Here is a 22,719-nt window from a genome sequence, read left to right as displayed (position 1 = left end):
CCCGGGAGGCAGAGATTGCAGTGAGCCGACACTGCGCCACTGCACTCCAGCCTGGGCGACAGAGTGAGACTCTGTCTCAGTAAATAAATAAATAAATAAATAGGCACTGGGTGGAAATACTGAGCTCTGGAAATCAGGAAAAGGGATGGACGTATTGAAAACCAACTGTGGCAAATTAGCCAATGAACCTTTCCGACAGCCTCGTGTGCTGGGCATTGGCGGGGAGGCACCTCGGGCGGGATCAGGGCCTCCGTCTCGCGCACCGCCAGCGTGAACACCTGGTCCACCCTCCGCTGGATCTTGGCCGTGACCCCCGGGAACGGGCAGGGCCCCTCGCGGGCCCGCGCCATCAGCACCTGGCGCTCGGCGTCCCGGTCGGCCTGGGTGCCCACCAGCACCAGCAGGACGGCCCCGGGTTCCCACAGCCCGCGCAGGCGCTCGCGCAGCGGCCTCACGGCCGGGAACGAGGCCTGGCTGCACACGCCCGGGAGCACCGCGAAGCCGTCGCCGTGGCGGATGTCCAGGTCCTGGAGCGTGACCAGGTGCTCGGCGTCCGCCGCGTCCACGATTTCCAGCAGCGCGGGCGCCGCGTTTGCCTTGATCTCCTCGCGGAGCCGCTCCTCCGCCCACGCCGCGCACTGCTCGGGGAGCGGCCGCACGCGAACTGCGTGTCCAGCGTGGTCCTGCCCACGTCACGCTCCCCAGCAGCACACCCCGGCAGCCCTGGCGGGGCGCGGGACCAGCCCGCAGTGTCCTGGACGCGGTGGGGAGGGGAGGGGAGGGGAGGGAGGAAGGGGAGGGGAAGGAGGAGGAGGAGGGGAGGGAGGGAGGGGAAGGAGGAGGAGGAGGGGAGGGAGGGAGGGGAAGGAGGAGGAGGAGGGGAGGGAGGAAGGGGAGGGGAAGGAGGAGGAGGAGGGGAGGGAGGAAGGGGAGGGGAAGGAGGAGGAGGAGGGGAAGGAGGAAGGGGAAAGGGCCTGGGAGCGCAGGGGGCGTATGGGGACTGTCCGGGCAGGGGCAGGGAGGGGAGAGGAGGGAGGGGATGGGGGAGGGCAGGAGAGGAGAAAAGAGGAGGAGGGGAGGGGAGGGGAAGAGAGACGAGGGGTCAGGGCGTGGCGGGCTGGCGAGTCCTGTGGCGCGGCGGAGGGGCGGGCGTCTCCTGGACTTGCTTCCACCCGGTTTAATCCCTCCTGGGGCGGCTCCAACTCCACTGTCCCGCTGTTCTCGGACCAAACTGAGGGTGGGGCGGCTATTTCTCGGGGCCCAATGACGAGATGCAGATGAACTGAGGAGGAAGAGCGTTTTTATTTTCTGCAACTGGTTACAGGGAGAAGGCCTGGAAATTATCACCGGACCAACTCAAAATTACAGTTTTCCAGAACTTACATACCTTCTAAGCGGTATGTCTACGTGTAAGTGTGCATGCATCTGAAGACATTAGTGATGAACTTACTGTAATCTGTGAGGTGTGAGTCCTGAAGACCTTCCTCTGGAGCCTCAATACATTTACTGAATCTAAATGGGTCCAGATGCTGGGGGGCTTACCTTTATCTTGTCTCCTGCTAAATCAGGAGGTTTGGGGAGTGCCTTCAGACCCTCAGTAAACTTGTTTCTGGAGGCGTGGGGAACTTCTTCAGACCCACAAAAAAACTCGTTTAACCCTAAAAGGGTCCTGATAAGAATTAATTTGTTATTTTGTCATGCTTTAAGGCCCGGGGACGGCCTAGGCAAAACTCTCGGTGGGCTCTTTGTTACTTTCCAGCCTTTGTATAAGGGCACTGGCTCTATCAGCTTTTAATGTTTAATCTAGCTACTCAGTCAGTACTGGGACAGTTGTAATGGAGGTCTGCGTTAGTGAGACCTGGCCCGCCACACTGCCACTGAGACAGGGATCCCAGGAGTCTCGGCCTGGCACGCTCCAAGTCCCTTACCTCCTGCACTTCTCTTGTCTGGGCCCTGCCTTTGCTCCTGGGTGTCCTGGTGCCGGGTCAGCCCCGCCAGCTCCTGGTCCCAGGCCTGGCTCAAGGGTGGCCCAGGGAACTGCCAGGCCTGCTTGGCCTGTCACCCATACTGGGCCTGACCACCAGCTGGGTCCCTAGATCAGGCTGTGGCTCTGCTCCCCCTTCCAAAGGGAGCCCCTTCTGTCTTTGGACCAGAAGGTAACCTGATCTCTTCTTGGCCAACCTGAGAAATGCTGGAATTTCTCCATTTCAGATCCAGCCTCCAGGCCTTGCTCAAGGTCAGGCTTGGCTGGGTTGCTGGGGCCTCTCCAGGCAGGGAGACCCCCAGGCTCAAGGGCAGGTGAAGGGGACACCTGCCAGGGAACTTCAGACTGAGGTCCTAAGTGACGGGTACTCCCCTCCCTGTCCCCCTGGAGTCGCTCATACCCAGGCCTTCACTCTAGCTCCCTCCAGCCCCCAGGGCACTTTATAAAATGTAAATCACCCATCCCTCCTCCACTTAAGCCCTCTCTACTTGATAAAGTCATGACTTCACACCATGGCCTAAGAGCAGAGTGACGACAAAACTCACCATCCAAACCTGGTCACCTTTGGAAGTGAGAGAGTGCCCATTCACGTGACAGCGGGCATGAACCTGGGAAGCCGGGCAAAGCCAGCTTGGGGCCACCCTACTTAAAAAGAAGGTCCTCAGGTTCTGGCCTCCCCACCCCCTTCCTCCCATGGGCCTTCATCTTTCTCACTTCACAGATTTTTTTTTTTTTTTTTTGGACAGGACCTTGCTGTGTCACCCAGGCTGGAGTGCAGTGGTGTGATCATAGCTCACTGTGAGGCAGGAAATTAAGGAAAGAAAGAAGAATAAAATTTTAAAAAGAGAAAAATAAGCTTTCTGTATTAGGCTGACTCATCCCAAAGGCAGTAACAGACCAAGCCCAGACCCAGACGAAGTCTTGATAACATCATCAAAGACGCAGAGGCTCAAAGGAGTGTGCTCTGGAGACTCTCCCAGCACTCCCTCAACATAAGGATAAGAAAAAGTTCCCCCTCGAACCCCAACCCCCTCCATGTGATTGTACCTTGCTCTGCAAGTTTTATGAGTTTATAGATTCTTGTTTTCTGTAACTAGAAACTTCAGGTATTCAGTTTTATCTAAGCAGCACAGTGAAGGTTATACAACATACCTGAGCAGGCCTGGGCTGCGGCCTTCTGGGCCCCATAGCAAAGGTTATGAGATAAGCCTGTTGAAGGCTCTTTTAAGCAAGCCTAGATAACAGCCAGCTGGACTGCATGGCAAGAATTACATGTAACCCTGGGTTATGCACCTGTCACAATTTGATTAACTGCCTATGTTCTGTCTCTGTATCCTTGCTTTCATGCCACTGTAAGCTTGTTTCAAACTAGCCCACTCCCTTTCAAAGGTGTGTATATGAGTCAAGTGCTGTCTTTGTTCTGGGCCCAGTTTTTGGATGTTAATCCACGGGGTCTGAGTGCACTCAATAAAATTCTCGTGTCCCACCTACCTGTCTCTCCAGTCTCCTGATTCCCACAACAACTGCAGCCTGTAGCTGGGACTACAGCTACATTCTTTAAATTTTGTAGACATGGGGTCTTGCTGTGTTGCTCATGCTGGTCTCCTACTTCTAGCCTCAAGTGATACTCCCACCTCAGCCTTCCAAAGTGCTGTGATTACAGGCGTGAGCCACCATGCTGGAGCACTTCACCCAGCCTTCTTGCTAGTCCTTGATTTCAGGGGTGAAGGGGCAGGTTGTGGGACAGTGAGGGCTGGGCCACAAGTTCTGGGGTTGTCTTCCAGAGTGAACTTTGCCACCCTCTGCCTGGTGCTGAATCAGATGCCTCAGGACTTCAGGGGACCTCCCTGCCTGAGCTGAGAGTGGGGCTGTCACACTTTCCCTCTCCCTGTGCATGGGGTATCACTGAACTTTCCTCAATCCAACACAACTCTCAAGGGGCAGGGCCCCAATACTAGCTGAGCTTGAACTACCTGCCTCCCCAAAGAGTGGTGCTTGTGGCTGTTGCACAATGTACTTTTCTATAAATAATGCATAGAACATCCTCAATATGAAATCTCGATTATACTGTCAGCTGAAGGATGATGAAGAAAGGACAGCCTTATTTCTCATAAAGTGTTGCATCCTGCAGGGTGGCAATCCAACAGGCTGGGAAGCACAGCCTCCAGGTGGAAGCCAGAAACAAACATTTCGAGGGAGGGGCAAAGGGAACAGAAATGTATGCTGAGCTGGGTGACTGAATATACATATTGAATAAGCTACAGGAGGAGCTGTGAATATTCACGAAAGGAGAAACATGCGTATGCCAAGTTGAGCTTCGTGTCCTTTCATAAGTCTGTTGCATGTACAAAAAATGGCAGTGTTGGCCTGATCTGAGAGTGGAGTTTTCAGATACCTGATGACAAAAGATGAAGCAGAGGACACAATAACCCTGACTGCGCATCCTTTGTAGACTGGCCACAAGCACTCCGAGGTTGGTGGTCTCTTATCAGGAAGGAATGCTGGTCGGTTGTTTTGTCAAAACTGTGAAAGGGAGGGCCAGTGTCAGGGCCGGTTGGAACCACAGTGGTTTTTGTTCAGCCTTCAGGGAAGAAACCCTCAAGGCAGTTAGAGAGGGAGAGGGCAGAACCAGGCGTGTCTGACCTCCCATCCTGTCATGGCCTGGCACTCAAGGTTTCTCTGGGGTCCCCTTGACCAGGATGGGGAGGTCTGTTCAGTTGCTTGGGGCTTAGGATATCATTTTTATTTCTCAGTATATTGGACATAACAGACAACTTGATTTCTAAAAAGAGAAATAAGATTTATTTCTCAGACTGCAAGGTAACAAAACTAGAAATCAATATTTATTTATTTATTTAGAGACAGAGTCTCACTGTGTCACTCAGGCTGGAGTGCAGTGGCAAGATCTTGGCTCACTGCAACCTCTGCCTCCTGAGTTCAAGCGATTCTCCTGCCTCAGCCTCTTGAATAATTGGGATTATAGGCATGTGCCACCACACTGGCTAAGTTTTGTATTTTTAGTAGAGACAGGGTTTCACCATGTTGGCCAGGCTGGTCTCAAATTCCTGAGCTCAAGTGATATACTCGCTTCAGCCTCCCAAAGTGCTGGGATTACAGGCATGAGCCACCGTGCCTGGCCCAATTTTTTAAATGATACAAAAATTAGCTGGATGCAGTGGCACATACCTGTAGTCCCAGCTACTTGGGAGGCTGAGGTGGTGATATAGGAGTTAAGAACAAATCACTTAGGCAGATAGGGTATGGGAGTCCCCCATTAGGCTTTTCTTTTTAATGAAAAGCAGCCCCAAATCATTTTCTAAAAAAGAGCAGCCCATAAAGTTGAGCTCCAGACATGGACAGGCAAGCTGGGAGCTTGCACGGGTGAATGCTGGCAGGAACTAGGGGCTAGACATGTTCAAGATGGCAGCTCCATCTTCCCTTGCCTGCCAGCCATGTGTACAGTAAGGAACAGACAAGATGGCATCGGCAAAGGGGAAAGTTCATTTGCATAATAAGATTAGGGTGGGGTGACCAGCCTTTCCCGAAGGCTGTGTAAATGTCCCACCTGATCAGACCAATCTGTGAGCCATATGTAAATCAGACACCACCTCCTCAAACTGGACTATAAAATCTGGCGCATCTGCCATCAGCTGGTCTTTCTGCTTGGAAGACCCCTCTCTCTCAATAGAGCTGTTTTTCTTTCTCTTTTCTGCCTGTTAAACCTCGTTCCTAAACTCTTGGGTGTGTCCATGTCCTAAATTTTCCTGGCATGAGATGACGAACCCTGGGTTTATACCCCAGCTGCTTCAGTGGGAGGATTCCTTGTTCCCTGGAGGTCAAGGATGCAGTGAGCGGAGATTGCACCACTGCACTCCCGCCTGGGCAACAAGAGTGAGACTCCATCTCAAAAAAAGAAAAAAACGAGAAATTAGCTGAGCATAGTAGCCTGTGACTGTAGTCCCAACTACTCACTTGGGAGGCTGAGGTAGGAGAGTCACCTGAGCCCGGTAGATGGAGGTTGAAGAGAGCTGAGATGGCACCACTGCACTCCAGCCTGGGCCACAGAGTGAGACTCTGTCTCAAAAACAAAAATACATAAAAAATAAAAATAAATAAACACCTATTGATAGGTGTCATGCTGTGATACCATAAGAAATCTATCCTTGAGGCTTAATCCACCCAGGGGTCCTTGCTCAGGAGGGGTCTCAGAGCTGGCGTTTTGGGAGGCCCAGGTACACTGAGCCTGCCCACTGCGAAGACCACTCAGAGCACATTTTTCCAAGACGTCAGCATTCCCAGCAGTCACCAGATGAGGGATGTTCCCAGGAACATCCACATCATCTGACTTTCCCCTGCACTGGCCATGTTTCCAAGCTTCCCTCCTCCGTAGGCCTGTAGAGTACAAACAGCCCCATGTGGGCGGTAGCCTGCTCTCCTCCTGCAAACTTTGGCATCTTTTAGGCCTCATTCCCCTCCCCACAGCCCCCAGGTGGCCTGAATCCCACCTTCCTCTCCAAGAATTGATAGCTTCTACCTTCTCCACCGCCCATGTGCCCTCCCAGCACAATAGGGGACACCCCGCAGAAAGCCATAGTAGTGATATATGGTTAAAAAGAAATTATTTAGGCAAATAGTGAGGATAAGGAAGTTCTCAGTAAGGTTTTCCTTTTAATGAAAAGAAGCCCCCAAATCATTTTCTTTTGTAACAAAGGGCAGCCTGTAAAATCGAGCTGCAGACATAGACAAGCAAGCTGGAAGCTTGCACGGGTGAATGCCAGCAGTTGTGCCAATAGGAAAAGGCTACCTGGAACTAGGCATGATCAAAATGTTGGCTGTATCTTCCCTTCTCTTTGCCAGCCACGTGTACAGTAAGAAGCAGGCAAGATGGTGTTGGCCAAGTGGAAAGCCCATTTGCATAATAAGATTAGGGTGGGGAGACCAGCCTTCCCCACATGCTATGTAAATGTCACACCTGGTTGAACCAATCTGTGGGCCCTTCGTGAATCACACACTGCTCCTCAAGCTGGACTATAAAATCTGCTGCTGTCCCTGCAGGCCAGCTTTTCCCTTTTGGAGCCCCCTCTCTCTTGCAAGAGAGAGAGAGAGCTGCTCTCCTTTCTCTTTCTTTTGCCGATTAAACCTCTGCTCCTAAGCTCACTCCTCATGTATGTCCATGTCCTTAATCTTCTTGGCATGAGACAATGAACCCTGGGTATTTACTCCAGACAGCGATGCCACTTCATCAGGGGGATAGTGGGGAGGGGGGGATTTCCTGAAGATTGAGCTGGAAGGTTTTACAGAAGAATTAGGTGGGGTGGGGGAGCAGTAAACTTCCTGAGCCACCGAAGTCAGGGGTTTCTCTTCAGTCAAGTTTTTTCTCTTTTTAATATATAACTATAATATATAAAAATAACTAGTTGACCCTCTATATCCATGGGTTCCACATTTGTGGATTCAACCAATCAAGGATGGAAAATATTTGAAAAAACTCTAGCCTGGCCAACATAGCAACTCCATCTATACAAATAATTTAAAAATCAGCTGGGTGTGGTGGCGCATGTCTGTAGTCCCAGCTACTCAGGAGGCTGACACGGGAGGATTGCTTGAGTACAAGTGTTCCAGGCTACAGTAAGCTGTGATCACACCACTGCACTTCAGCCTGGGCCACAGAGAGACACCCTGTCTCCAAAAAAAAAAGAAAAGAAAAGATAAAGTACGTAGAAAAAATTGTGCTGAACGTGTACAGAGATTTTTTTCCTTGTCATTATTCCCTAAACAATATAACAAGTATTTCCATAGCATTTACAATGTATTAGGTACCATAAGTAATCTAGAGGTTATTTAAAGTGTACAGGAGGGGCTGGGCATGGTGGCTCACGCCTGTAATCCCAGCACTTTGGGAGGCTGAGGTGGGTGGATCACTTGAGGTCAGGAGTTTGAGACCAGCCTGGCCAACATGGTGAAACCCTGTCTCTACTAAAAATACAAAAATTAGCCAGGCATGGTGGTGCATGCCTGTAATCCTAGCTACTCGGGAGGCTGAAGTAGGAGAATCGCTTGAACCCAGGAGGCGGAGGCTGCAGTGAGCCGAGATTGTGCCACTGCACTCCAGCCTGGGTGACAGAGTGAGACTCTGTGTCGAAAAATAAAATAAAGCATACAGGAGGATGTATATAGGTTATATGCAAATACTGAAACCGCCTTTGCAAAATTATGACTGAGCCAATGAAAGAGGTCCAACTTAAAGGACTCCATCTTGCCTCCAACCTCCAAGCTATCCTTATTCATCCCTGGGTGTAGGCTGAACTAACTTTGGGAGAAACTTAGTTCATAGTCTATAGTTTAAAACAAAGATAACAGCCTCCCAGGCTCAAGTGAGTTTCGTGCCTCAGGCTCCCAAGTAGCTGGGATTACAGGCATGCACCACTGTGCCCAGCTAATTTTTTTTTTTTTTTTTTTTTGTATTTTTAGTAGAGTTTCACTGTGGGGTTCACTGTGTTGCCCAGGCTGGTCTCAAACTCCTGGCCTCAAGTGATCCACCCGCCTCAGCCTCCCAAATTACTGGGATTACAGGGATGAGCCACTGTGCCCAGCCTATACTGATAAATTTAATTTGCCTAAAGTTTTTCTTTTTAAATTTAATTTACCTAAAGTTTTTCTTTTCTTTTCTTTTCTTTTTTGAGTCAGAGTCTCACTCTGTCAACCAGGCTGGAGTGCAATGGCACAATCTTTGGCTCACTGCAACCTCCGCCTCGCGGGTTCAAGCAATTCTCCTGCCTCAGCCTCCCAAGTAGCTGGGATTACAGGCGCCCGCAACCACGCCCGGTTAATTTTTGTATTTTTAGTAGAGACAGGGTTTCACCATATTGGCCAGGCTGGTCTCTTGGCCAGGTTGAACTCCTGACCTTGTGATCCGCCAGCCTCAGCCTCCCAAAATGCTGGGATTACAGCATGAGCCACCACGCCCGGCCTAATTTTTTTCTTTTAACAGACGTGAGCATCTGTGGATTTTGGTAACTATGGGAGGTTCTGCAACCAATGGTTTACAGATACCGAGGGAGGAGTGTATAAATACTTCCCAGAAAAGAAATAACATATTTGGTCTTCATTCTGGCTCCTGACCCAAGAGCATCTAAAACCCTTGGAATTTCCTGAATGATAGGGATGAGAAGAGCATCTTTTGATATTCACGTAAACTAAATGTAAAATCCCAAGACCCTCAACTGACTGAACAGACCCCTTCTTGGCCAAGGAGACCCCAGAGAAACTAAAAACTGCGTTTCCTGCCAGGAGGGGATCTCCTTCAAACCTCTCCCTTTTGCAGTTTAGATAGAACCGACTAGTGCTAATGTTAAAACAGAGATCATAAGATTCGAAGAGCAGACTGTTTGTGCAATAACAGACCAAATTACAAACAAGAGCGAAGGTCTTGCAAAACAAGGATGAGGTCACTCCTGCAGGCCATCAATCTTGCTAACTAGGTCATTTTTGACCTGGTATACAGTGGCTGACTCTGACACAGCATCCTCATCTTACTTTAAACATTCCTTTCTGCTAACTCTGTTTTTAGACAAAGTTTTGTTCCTTCACCCAATTGCAAATTAAAGAATCTCCGAATGCTCCTGTGCGTTATAACATCCCCACCCTGACACCGCTTGAAAATATCCTGCCTTTCCAGGCTGCACCAACCTATACCTTCCACGTGTTGATTTATGTCTTCGCTGGCAACTCTTGCCTCCCTGAAATGTATTAAACCAAACTGTAATCCAACTACCTTGGGACAGTTACTCGAAGCTTCCTGGGTTTGTGTTTGCTCCCAGCTGTGGTCACTCATATTGGCTCAGAATAAATCCCTGCAAAACATTTTACAGAGTTTAGTTTTTACATTAACATTTATAACACGCCCCTTTCAGCCATAGCTGAATTTCTGTTAACAAGAGGACTGGTGGCTGAAGCCCCTAGGTAGCTGCAGGCTGGGGGCTGCAGAGGAGGCCCCCAGGTGATTAGAGGGCTGGAAGCTTCAGTCCTACCTGACCTCCAGGGAGAGGAGAGGGCTGGGGTTGAGTTAAGCACTGATGGTCAGTAAGTTAATCATGCCCATGTACATAATGGAAACTCCATGAAAACCCTAAACGGAGGGGTTTGGAGAGCACATCCACGTGTCAGGAGGGCGGTGCACCTGACTCCATGGGGACAGAAGCCCCTGCCATAGGGACCTGCAGACCTCACCCTATGTACTTCTTCATCTGACTGTCCATTTGCAGCCTTCTAATGAACTGGTCAATGTAAGTGTAACCCTGAGTTTTGTGAGCCCTACAGCAAATTACTGAACCTGGGGAGGGGCCGTGGGAACCCTTGATTTATAGCCAGTTGGTCAGAGTATGGGAGGACCAATGGTGGTGGGTGTCTGTAATCTCAGTTACGTGGGAGGCTGAGGCAGGGGAATCGCTTGAACCCGGGAGGCCAAGGTTGCAGTGAGCCAAGATCGTGCCACTGCACTCCAGCCTGGGTGACAGAGCAAGACTCAGTTTTAAAAAACAAACAAAAAAATGAGAGGCTGAGACGTGCACTTGGCTTCTGAACTGGGGGTGGTCTGGTGGGACTGAGCCGTTAATCTGTAGGGTCTGTGTTACCTCCCAGGAGTTCATGTCCAAATTGAATTGCAGGTCACCCAGTTGGCGTGCGGAGAGTTGGATGATCGGTTGGTGTGGGACATCCCCCCCTCATTTAGTGTCAGAAATGTGAGAAATAGTTTGTCTTTAATAGATTAGACAGTACATTAAACATGGCTGAAGAGAGAGATGAAATGAACATTATTCAGAGTCGTGAATACTCCTGGGCCTGGTTTTCATCATAAACCACCCTGTACCCGCAGAGATAAGAGCTCTTCATGCTGCCCCGAAGGCTTCAGACTCTCATAGAGTGTCTTACATTGATAGTTGGCTCACTTGAGCCTGTTATTATTATTATTTTGAGGCCTTTAAAACCATTAAGTGAGCCAACCCCACAGTTCTTCTGACTATTGCTTCAATGCTTTTAAAGTACTCCCCTCACCCCCGCCCCGGCTGGGTGTGGCGGCTCATGCCTGTAATCCCAGCACTTTGGGAGGCCGAGGCAAGCAGATCACTTGAGGTCAGGAGTTCGAGACCAGCCTGGCCAAAATGGTGAAACCCCATCTCTGCTAAAAATACAAAAATTAGCTGGGCGTGGTGGTGGGTGTCTGTACTCCCAGCTACTCGGGAGGCTGAGACAGGAGAATTGCTTGAATCTGGGAGGCGGAGGTTGCAGTGAGCCGAGATCGTGCCACTGCTCTCCAGCCTCGGTGACAAGAGTGAGACTCTGTCATAAATAAATAATAAAATAAAATAAAAAGTACCCCTCTACCACATGGACCCAGGCCTCACTTCCCAATGTGCATATCGTCATCCGCCCTGGGAGCCGTGGCAGCTGTCCTGCAGGCCAAGGCTCAGCACCTGCTCACTCCCCCCAGCAACAGGGTCCTGACAGTGGGGCTGCAGGGTGTGTGCTCTCCTGCTCTGAGGTTCTGCCTTTTAGGGCCACTTCTGTACTCTCTAAATTTGGATCCCCTCCACAAGCAGAATCTATGATGTGGGCCATAGGCTTGTGTGCAAATAGTTTAGTTTTGGAAGTGGTTTAGGGGTCAGGAATGGGGGCCTCTTGTTCAAATGTCACTTACTTAAAGGGGGCTTCCCTTACCAACTGTTGTAGGTAGAACCATATCCCCTCAAAATTCATACGTTGAGTTCCCAGCCCTCAGTACCTCGGAATGTGATCTTATTTGGAAACAGGGTCATTGCAGATGTCATTAGTTAACATGAGGTCATACTGGAGTGGTTGGGCCCCTCATCCACTAAAACTGGCGTCCTTGTAAAACGGGGAATTTGGACACCGACATGCACGCAGGGAGAACAGCACATGAAGACGGAGGCAGGGATGGCAGAGACGTGTCCACCAGCCAGGAGCCAGACACTGCCGGCAAATCACACGCAGCTGGGAGGGGCCCGGACCGGATCTTTCCTCCCAACTCCCAGAAGGAACCACCCCTACTGATACCTGGATCTCAGACATCTGGCCTTCAGAACTGGGAGAGAATCATTTCTATTGAAGCCACCAAGGCTGTGGCACTTTGTAAATGCCTGCCCAGGAAGCAAATACATAGACCTACAAAAAAAAAAAAAAAAAAAATGCTATCACAAAGCCATCCCTTGCTGTCCTGCCTTGTTCCTTTTTCCTTTACAGCACTTCTCATCACCTGAAATGAGATTATTGATTTGTTGATTGCTTCCCCCATTGCCAGGTAACTCCTACGAGGGTGGGACTGCACATGGCTCGCTGCTGCGTCTGCAGTGTCTAGAACAGCACCTACCACATGGTGGGTATTACATGACTGCAATTCTATTACAGTACTTGCTTTGAAATGTAAACTCGGCTGGGTGCAGTGGCTCATACCTGTAATCCCAGCACTTTGTGAGGCCGAGGCGGGTGTATCACGAGGTCAGGAATTTGAGACCAGCCTGACCAACACGGTGAAACCTTATCTCTACTAAAAATATAAAAACTAGCCAGTGTGGTGGTGTGCACCTGTAGTCCCAGCTATTTGGGAGGCTGAGGCAGAAGAATCACTTGAACCCCAGAGGTGGAGGTTGCAGTGAGCTGAGATCATGCCACTGTACTCCAGCCTGGGCGACAGAATGAGATTCCATCTCAAAAAAAAAAAAAAAAAAAGAAAGAAAAAAAGAAAATGTAAATTCGTTCCAATGCATTTGGACAATTAGGGAACAATTTGAGCACAACATGAATTTTGCAATTGCTTATGTGTGATTGTCTGTAGGAAACACCAGGTGAACACAGGAAACACCCCCAGTGGAACTGAGGTGCACAGGAATGCATGCAGTGCATGTGCACACACCTCAGAATCCGCCAGCGGCCTCAGTTTCCCTCTGGGTTGTGAGCCATACCCATTGAGCATTAGCCCAGTTTCACACTGCTATAAAGAACTACATAAGACTGTGTACTTTATAAAGAAAAGAGGTCTAATTGACTCACAGTTCCAAATGGCTGGGAAGGACTCGGGAAACTTACAATCATGCAGGAAGGTGAAGGGGAAGCAAGGCATGTCTTACATGGTGGCAGGAGAGAGACAGTGGGGCGGGACAGAGTCTCTTTCTGTAGCCCAGGCTGGAGTGCAGTGGCACGATCTTGGCTTACTGCAACCTCTGCCTCTGGGGTCCCGGTTCAAGCAATTCTCCTGCCTCAGCCTCCCGAGTAGCCGGGACTATAGGCGCACACCACCACACCTGGCTAATTTTTGTATTTTTAGTAGAGACGGGGTTTCACCATATTGGCCAGACTGGTCTCAAACTCCCGACCTCATGATCTGCCCGCGTCGGCCTCCCAAAGTGCTGGGATTACAGGCGTGAGCAACCGCGCCTGGCCAGTGCCATACTCTTAAACCATCAGATCTCCTGAGAACTCACTCGCTGTCAGAAGAGCAGCAAGGGGGAAATCCACCACCATGATCCAATCACCTCTCGCCCGGTCCCTTCCCTGACACATTCGGATTACAATTTGAGATGAGATTTGGGTGGCAACACAGAGCCAAACCATGTTTTCTCCAGGGACCCAGGGGACCCTGATCCCCGCTTTGGGCATCTCACAGGCTACACCCCTTCCTCCATCTACTCCACAAGCAAACTTCAGGCCTTCAAATAAAGTGCCATGCTCATTGTAGTATTGATGTATTCCTCAACAATTTAGCATGTAAAACCCTTCTACCCTCTTTATTAGGTTCCTATCATTAAAAAAAATTGTGTCACTGATGGGGTGTTTTGAGTGTCCTTCCCCAACCTCGTTTTTTCCTTGTAAGTCCTGTGGTTTTTATTGTGCAATTTTGCATAGCCCAGTGAATTTTAGGAATGTGTTTGTTGCATCATAGCCAAGTTGATATATCTGATCTGTTGAGTGACTGAACCAATGCTCGTCTTCCTGAATTAAACCCTAATTTAGGCTGGTATATTATATATATATATATATAAATTTTTTTTTTTAAGACAGAGTCTCCCTCTGTCACCCAGGCTGGAATGCAGTGGCATGATGTCGGCTCACTGCAACCTCCACCTCCTGAGTTCAAGTGATTCTCATGTCTCAGCCTCCCAAGTAGCCAGGATTACAGGCACCTGCCACCATGTCCAGATCATTTTTGTATTTTTGGTAGAGATGGGGTTTCACCATGTTGGCCATGCTGGTCTCGAACTCCTGACCTCAAGTGATCCATCTGCCTTGGCCTCACAAAGTGCTGGGATTACAGTCGTGAGCCACCATACCCAGGCTGTCTGGCCTATTTTTCTAATATTCTAATGAAATAAATTTGCTAATTGCTTGTTGATGCTCTTTACAGCTGAAAAGCTTACGGCATAACATGGAACAATGTAGTGTTAATGTAAGGAGAGGAAAGACCCAGTAAGTGACAGCCTCCTTCTTCCTGCCCAAGACCCAACCAGTCCAGAGATAACACGACAAACAGGACTCAAGAACATGCACACGAAAGCGCCAGCTCTGTCACAGATCACGTCTGGGCTGGAGCAGGTAACTTTGGTGGCTGCACCATGGATCTTCTTATTCCTACATCACAGATTTGGTCTCACTGACCAGACTTAGGCAGCCCCAGTGGGAGTTCCTGTTTCGGGAAGTCAGGGACCGCGAACGGAGGGACTGGCTGGAGCCGCGGCAGAGGAACATAAATTGTGAAGATTTCATGGACATTTATCAGTTCCCAAATAACACTTTTATAATTTCTTATGCCTGTCTTTACTTTAATCTCAATCCTGTTATCTTCGTAAGCTGAGGATGTATGTCACCTCAGTACCACTGTGATAATTGTGTTAACTGTACAAGTTGATTATAAAATATGTGTGTTTGAACAATATGAAATTAGTGCACCTTGAAAAAGAACATAATAACAGCGATTTTTAGGGAACAAGGAAAGACAAACATAAGGTCTGACTGCCTGCAGGGTCGGGCAAAAAGAGCCATATTTTTCTTCTTGCAGAGAGCCTATAAATGGACATGCAAGTAGGGAAGATATCACTAAATTCTTTTCCTAGCAAGGAATATTAATATTAATACCCTGGGAAAGGAATGAGTTCCTGGGGGGAGATCTATAAATGGCCACTCTGGGAATGTCTGTCTTATGCAGTTGAGATAAGGACTGAGATACACCCTGGTCTCCTGCAGTACCCTCAGGCTTACTAGGGTCAGGAAACTCCACCCTGGTAAATTTGTGGTCAGACCAGTTCTCTGCTCTTGCACCCTGTTTTCTGTTGTTTAAGATGTTTATCAAGACAATACGTGCACTGCTGAACATAGACCCTTATCAGTAGTTCTGCTTTTGCCCTTTGTCCTGTTCCCTCAGAAGCATGTGATCTTTGTACGTACTGCCTGTTCTTACACCCCCTCCCCTTTTGAAACCCTTAATAAAAACTTGCTGGTCTGAGACTCAGGCGGGCATCACAGTCCTGCTGATATGTGATGTCACCCCCAGCGGCCCAGCTGTAAAATTCTTCTCTTTGTACTGTCCCTCTATGTTTCTCAGCTGGCTGACACTTATGGAAAATAGAAAGAACCTATGTTGAAATATTGGTGGCGAGTTCCCCCAATAAGTTCCCTCTTGAAGTTCACCACAGGGAACTGCAGGTCAGAACGTGAGCTTCCTGCAGGCGGCAAGTGCCACCCATATCCCAGGGGCTCCTCTGTCCCTATCTCCTGACCTCATCTTACTCCACAGGCCTGGTTGGGCCGGGAAGCCTTGGACTCCTCTCTGAGCCTTTGGCCCTACACCAGAGAGAATCCCTCTGCCCTCCAGGTCTCTTCCCAATTGGGAGGAAACTGGGGTCTTAGTGCCTCTGGGCATGGGGAGGGAACGGCATTCCTGGGAAATAAGCAGCTACTACTGGCGTCAGCGGGAAGTGACTGCAGAGACTTCTGGGAGGACCAGACAGAGGCCCGCTCTGGGAACACTGGAAATGCCACAACCATGCTGAGGAGTTTCTGCCAATGGGCACAACAGTGTAGACAAAACAGTGTAGACAAACAGCACAATAGTGTAGACAAACGGGACAACAGTGTAGACAAACGGGATGGAACCAACACAAGACAAGTGGTTATTTCCTTCCCAACAATAAAGTAGGTCAGATAACTTGAAATATCTTTTGAGGCTAGACATTCTGAATTAAATATTACAAAATCCATTCTTGCATAGATGCAACTGGGGAAAAAAAGGAAATCTTCCAAACAACAAAGCTGCTGGAAACGTACGTGGCCACTGACGCTGATGCAGCTGCTGCCCCAGAGGAATTCCTCATCTCAGGAGCCCTGAGCTCTGGCTGTAAAGGAGACTAGGACTTCCACACAGGTGTGCATCCTAGAAGGGCCATATATATATATATATACTCAGTGAAAAGGTGAATTCATTTTGCGACCATCAGCAAGCAGAGGTGAGAAAGAAATTTTTCTACCCAGGGCTCTCACTAAGACAAACAATAAAAGTGTCTCCCCTAAGATTTGTGACAGGTTCCCCATCCTCTTGTGTGTTTGGATTTAAACTGAACATCATTTTTTTTGAGGCCCTGGAACCAACAAGCTAAGAAATCAATATTAAGTGCCCAGGCTGAAAGATGCTTATAGGGCCACACAGCAATGGAAGCCAGCTGCTCTGGAGAAGTCTGCCTTCCCTCGAGGCCAAGAGCCAGCCAGAACAACCTCATTTTCAGGCTGTAAGATTAGCAGATAGAAGATATAACATAAATATTATTTAAAAACAATGAGTTACTAAATAAAAATACTGGCTTGGGCTCAGCACGGTGGCTTATGCATGCCCAGGGAGGAGGATCACTTGAGCCCAGGAGTTGGAGACCGGCCTGAGCAACATAGCAAGACCCCCTCTCTGCAAAAAAAAAAAAGGGGGGTTTTAAAAATTACCAGGCTGATTACATTAAAGGCGTTGAACAAAAATAAACAAAAACTGACAGGGTGCATTGGCACATGTAATCTCGCTTTCTTGGGAGGCTGAGGCAGGAGGATCTCCTGAACCCAGCAGTTCAAGGCTGCAGTGAGCTATGATCCTGTCACTGAACTTTAGTCTGGGTGATGGATTGAGGCCCCGTCTCAAAAACAAAACAAAACTAACTTTTGTAGAATACCCTAGCACCCAAGGTCAGAAGGAACAGGAACTGATATGGGTTTCAGTTTGTCTTCTCGGGGCGGCAGCTGCTCCTGAAGTTCCCTTCTTCGTGGCCTACCCTGTGGACACGACTCCAGCATCAGACCCGGAGACTCCCCACAAGTTCCCCATTAGATCCATCTTGCTTGAGTTCCACTTGGAATATTCGACCTGGAAAAGGCAGGTGCGGTGCCTCACGAAGCCCACTGGACGCAGCTGACCCTTCCACATTTCTCCCAGACACGCTCTCTGTCCCTCTAGGGTCACTGCCTCAGGAGCTGAGCATTTCTAGACAAGTCAGGTGAAGGGACTGTCATGGCTGCCACTTTACACCATAGATGTGTGAGTGTACATATGTGTGTATATATATGTCCGTATCCTCAACGAGAGCCAAAGTATCCAGTTTCTAACTCTAAGTGTGTTCTTAAATGAACTAGGTACATGACAGAAAAAGACTGAAGCCTGCCTTGGATTTGTGGTGAATTGCTGTATCAGTCCGTTTTCATGTGCTATAAAGAACTGCCTGAGACTGGGTAATTTATAATGGAAAGAGGTTTAATTGACTCACAGTTCAGCATGGCTGGGGAGGCCTCAGGAAACTTACAATCATGGCGGAAGGCGAAGGGAAAGCAAGGGACCTTCTCCACAAGGCAGCAAGGAGACGTGCTGAGCAATGGGGAAGAGCCCCTTATAAAGCCATCAGATCTCGTGAGAACTCACTATCACGAGAACAGCATGGGGAAAACCACTCCCATGATTCAATGACCTCCATCTGGTCTCCCCCTTGACACGTGGGGATTATGGGGATTACAATTCAAGACGAGATTTGGGTGGGGACACAAAACCTAACCAGATCACTTGCTTAAGGGAAGCTTTGTCTACTCTAAACCAGATTGCAGAGGTCTTTTGTTTGTCCCCCTTGGGGTTTTTCACCAAGGGGCCCTGGGCCTTTGGGTTGAGCAGGGTGGGCCTTTCCCTGGATAGGCGGAGGAAGCAAGTGCAAGGTGAGCGGTGGGAGAACCTGCAAGCCCCCTGCTCCCAGGGGAAGGGGAGGCGGGCTTCAGGGGAGAGTCCATATGGGCGCCCAGAAACTGGAAACTGCGTCCCTGAAGGCTGCAAGCCCTCTGGGCAGTTCTGGTCACCCCGGGTGAAGAAGGGCGTTGAAGACACATGGAAAAGGTGGTGGGAGAAGACTGAGTTGAAACCCAGGCCCCGAGTGGAAGAGCCTGCTGGAGGCCACAGGAGCCCGTTTCCCAACCTGAAGCCCTGGAGATGGCCCGGCTTGAGAGGGCGAGGGCCCACAGCGGGGACCCAACTCCCTTCTTCGTTCCCACCTGCCCTGGGGTCCGACGGGAAGCGGGGACGGGGAGCTGGTGGGGTCAGACGGGAAGCGGGGACGGGGAGCTGGTGGGGTCAGACGGGAAGCGGGGACGGGGAGCTGGTGGGGGAACCCCCGCGCTCTCCGGGCGACCCTCTGCAGCTTCTGCTCTGCCCCATCTGTCATCTTCTCCCGACCCGGCGACCCCGTTCTCCCCCTCGCCCCCCATTCCCTGGGACCGTCCTTCTTAACAGCGCCCTTCACCCCGCCCGGCCCGCGAGGTAGTCCTCAACAGGGGACAAGGTCCGGACGTGGCGCCCCCAGAAGGAGCGCGGAGAGCCCCTGGGACCCAGTCCCGCCAGGTACGCATCAGGGGCGGAGCTGGACTCGGGGGGCGGGGCTGGGGAGAGGGTGGCCCCTGCACACTTGTCCCCTCCCCTCGACCCCGCAGCCCCGCGGCGCGTTTCCTGAGGCGCCCCCGCCACGTCCCGCGAGTCTCTGCCAAGTCCCCGCGCGGGTGCGTCCCGGTCGCGCCCTCCCTGCGCCCGCCCAGGCCTGGGGAGCTCTGTGGGTGGAAGCCGGCGCCCCCTGGGGGCACCCGGGCGTGGCGAGGGCCTCGGCGGTGGGGAGGCCTCTGCGGGGCGGCGGTCGGGAGCGAGGCCGCGGGGCGCCAGGTACAGCCTGCGGGACGTCCAGTGCCAGCGCAGGAGCCGGGCGAGGCCGTGGCCTCCAGGGTTCCTGGGCGGAGGACAAGGCGCGCAGCCGCGTTGGCGCGAGTTTTAAATCGGTGCCTTCTCAGCTTTGCAAGCTCTTATCAATTGATGCATGCCAGAGGAAGTTTTTAAAAAATGGCCCCCAGCTCTATTGCGGTGTAATTTATGGATAGAAATTGTATTTATTTAAGGTGAACAGCTGGATGATGTGATGGAGGCACGCAGGGTGGAGGGGTTACCACAGTCTAGGTACTCTACACATCCAGAGCCTCCCACAGTTGACAAATGGATTTTCCTAATCAGTTTCGTCGTGTTTTGTACTTAAGTTGAGGATTCCACACCGTGTGGTACTTTCAGAGCATGTAGTGGTGAATAAATCGCAATGGTAAGGGGAGCAGACCTGGACATCTGATACTTGATCAGCAATTCACCTTGCCTGAAAATGTTTTGACTTTGTTTCATGTTCCAAGTGCCGAAATGAAGATCGCACGCCTTGTTAGAAGTTGAACGTTACTCTTTTCTTCAAATGCAGGTTGTGATGTTTTCCTAATTAGGTATTGAGAATTACCATTGGTATTTGGAATTAGATTAAGGAGCATTTAGGTAAATTCCTTGAGTTTTTCCACAGTATTTCATCTCAATTACAGTACAGATTTCAATACAGACACATTGTATTTCATGCTTTTTTTCTTTTTTTGTCCCCCCCAGGAACCGTTCTCGCTATGTTGCCCAGGCTGGTCTTGAACTCCTCAGCTGAAATGAGCCTCCCACCTCGGCCTCCCAAAGTGCTGGGATTACATGCATCCCCTGTGCCCCAGTACTGTCTCCTCTCCCCAGCCCAGCCCCCACAGCTGCCTGCCCTGGCCTCACTCCCTGGCCTCCCCCATCCCAGCCTCTGGGTCCCTGAGTCAGTCCCTGGGGCTGTCTGCCCTCTAGGGGAGCCTCTGGTGTGGACCAGAAAGTAACCTAATCCCTTCCAGGCCCACCCTGGAAACAAAGGGATTTGTCCACTAGCCTGGTGGTGAGAACCATGTGGCCCCCTGTCTCTGGCAGAGAGGACTCCAGGATCAAGGGCAGGAAAAAGGAGGAGCCTCCTGGGGAGCTTCAGAAGGAGGATCCCAAGTCCCTCCCGCCCCACTTCTGTGCCTGGGTCACTCACACCCCTGCCTGACTCTAGCCCCCCTTCTCCAGGGGTCGCCACAACATGTGAATCATGCCCAGCGTCTTCCATTACACCCTTGATAAAGTCCTCTCCTCACCAGGACCTCTGTCATTTTACCTCATGGTTTTGAAATAATTTTTGGTCTTTTAGCAGTTTAAAAATATTGTTTTGTTTTTTTTCCTGAGTTTGGAGCATTCCTGTTACTAATTACATTTTTTTTTTAGACAGGTGCACACTACTACACCCAGCTAATTTTTGTTTTGTTTTGTTTTGGTAGAGATAGGATCTTGCTATGGTACCCAGGCTGGTCTTCAACTCCTGGGCTCGAGCAATCCTCCTGCATTGGCCTCCCAAAGTGCTGGAATTACAGGCATGAGGCAGCACGCCCAGCCCTAATTACTTCTATTACGCCAAATTCCTTGTGTGGAATTTCTGTGCTTTGCACACAAATTGCCAGGTTGGCCCCAAAGGGGAAAAAGGTGGATCCCATTTTCCCATCTTCTATGCCTACGTGGCTGACAAATCTCCCGAATCCTACAGGAGCTGTCGTTGATCTTTGTCCTCTATTTGCTGAAATAAAGTTCACCATGGATTTCTGCTTCTTTTATTCATTGTCAGTCCACACATAGGGACAAATTACTGTGCTCTCATTAGAAAGCCATTTGCTAAGTGAGAACTCCAGGGAGGCCAGGCCTGAAGGAGAGCTTGCTGTCAGTCATTTCGATTGTCACAGGTGGAGCTGCCCAGCCATTCCCCGCCCCTAGCAAGTCTGGGCTGACTGGGGGAGGGGGTGCTTAGAAGGGGACCCCTGGGGATTGAGGTCTCTTTGCTGCGTATTTCCCTGTTATCAGTGTCGAAGTTAAATACAGAGATGAATCCTCGAAATTAAAATGTTTTATTTGGGGAAAGAAGTGTAATTTGTGGATATCTGTAGCCTGAGTGGTCTTTAGGACGTCCAAAGAATGAAGAAAGGCTGGAGGTTTTATAAAGAGGAGAAATATTACTACTGCTCTTTGAGAAAGCTCATTGGCACTGGTGAGTTTGGGGAGCTGGCAAGCTCCGACTGGTGAGTGAGGGCAGAGGGTAAAACGAGTTGTGTCAGCAGGTTTTTTAGTAGGCATTAGGTAAACTGGTTTCAGGTGGCAGCAGTTTCAGCAGCCGGTCTTACAGAGGATGACATTCTTGGAGAAATTCTACGTGCCCTGAGTGTTCCTTCCCGCTGGCCTCTTGACCCTTGGTTGGGTGGGACAAGAATGACCCAATTTGTGTGATTAGCTTTACATTTTTCTCTTTTGATCAAGATATTTCTCTGAAAGCATCGCTAACCAGCCGTTCTGCAGCCAGGCTTATCTGTCCCTGGGGCTGTAACGGACCTGTGCCAGCTGTCTCTGTCCCACATTGGAGGGAACATAGCGGGGTCTAAGTCAGCAACCTGGGCCACATTTGTGTAATAACGAGGCCAGAAGGAAAAAATGTCTCAAAGCAGTTTCTTTTTTCCTTTCTTTCTTTCTTTCCTTTTTGAGACGTAGTTTTGCTCTTGTAGTCCAGGCTGGAGTGCAGTGGCATTATCTTGGCTCACTGCAACCTCTGCCTCCTGGTTTCATGCGATTCTTCTGCCTCAGCCTCCTGAGTAGCTGGGATTACAGGTATGCGCCACCACCCCCAGCTGATTTTTTCCTCTCTCTCTCTCTCTTTTTTTTTTTTTTTTGTAGAGACAGGGTTTCACCATGTCGGCCAGGCTGGTCTCGAACTCCTGACCTCAGGTGATCTGCCCGCCTCGGCCTCCCAAAGTGCTGGGATTGCAGGCGTGAACCACTGCACCTGGCCTCAAAGCAGTTTCATCTGGAGTCCAGTATTAAGTTTTATTTCATCTGCTTTGTAGGCATTAGTCATTATCTGGAGGTGTTGAGCAAGTATTATCCTGTTAGGAGAGTTGGCTTCGTTGAGATTAGACAGGCACTAAGAACAACATTTAAAAATTATAATGAAAAAATTGGCAACAATATAATAAACTTAGTTCGTAGAAGTGGTTTTGAACTAACAGCCCCAGCCTAAGGGCAACAAATTAAACAAAAGGCCATGGAGGAGACTGGGCGAGGCCTGTGATAGCCACTGAGAAGTATTTCATACCAGATCGAATTAATCACTACTTTGTGAACGCCAGCTTTATAAAAGGGACCACCAGTACAATTTGAACAAAAAACTGTGTTAGGGAAAATGCCAAATTTGCCCACTAGGTGGACTAAAAGGATTTCTTTTTTTTTTTTTTGGGTCAGGTTTTCTCAAGTTACCTATAGCAGTTAC

General features: G+C 49.8%; 1 protein-coding gene and 1 long non-coding RNA gene across 2 annotated transcripts; both read left to right on the top strand.

The window, feature by feature from the left end:
• The first annotated feature begins 182 nt into the window (after positions 1-182).
• Positions 183-15,496, top strand: LOC134757145 (uncharacterized). The gene is made up of 4 exons (XM_063698163.1): positions 183-542; positions 1,325-1,409; positions 12,303-12,377; positions 14,403-15,496. Exons 1-4 carry the CDS (start codon positions 183-185, stop codon positions 14,420-14,422), a joined length of 540 nt encoding a protein of 179 aa, XP_063554233.1. The 3' UTR covers positions 14,423-15,496.
• Positions 15,497-18,637: 3,141 nt separating this feature from the next.
• Positions 18,638-21,007, top strand: LOC129526681 (uncharacterized). Its single transcript, XR_008671402.2, has 2 exons — positions 18,638-18,902; positions 19,962-21,007. It is a non-coding gene; the product is annotated as an uncharacterized lncRNA (long non-coding RNA).
• The last annotated feature ends 1,712 nt before the right edge of the window (positions 21,008-22,719 follow it).

Source organism: Gorilla gorilla, chromosome 15 (genome assembly GCF_029281585.2).
Source record: "Gorilla gorilla gorilla isolate KB3781 chromosome 15, NHGRI_mGorGor1-v2.1_pri, whole genome shotgun sequence".
NCBI classification, from domain to species: domain Eukaryota; kingdom Metazoa; phylum Chordata; class Mammalia; order Primates; family Hominidae; genus Gorilla; species Gorilla gorilla.
This window is presented reverse-complemented; position numbering and strand designations above follow the sequence as displayed.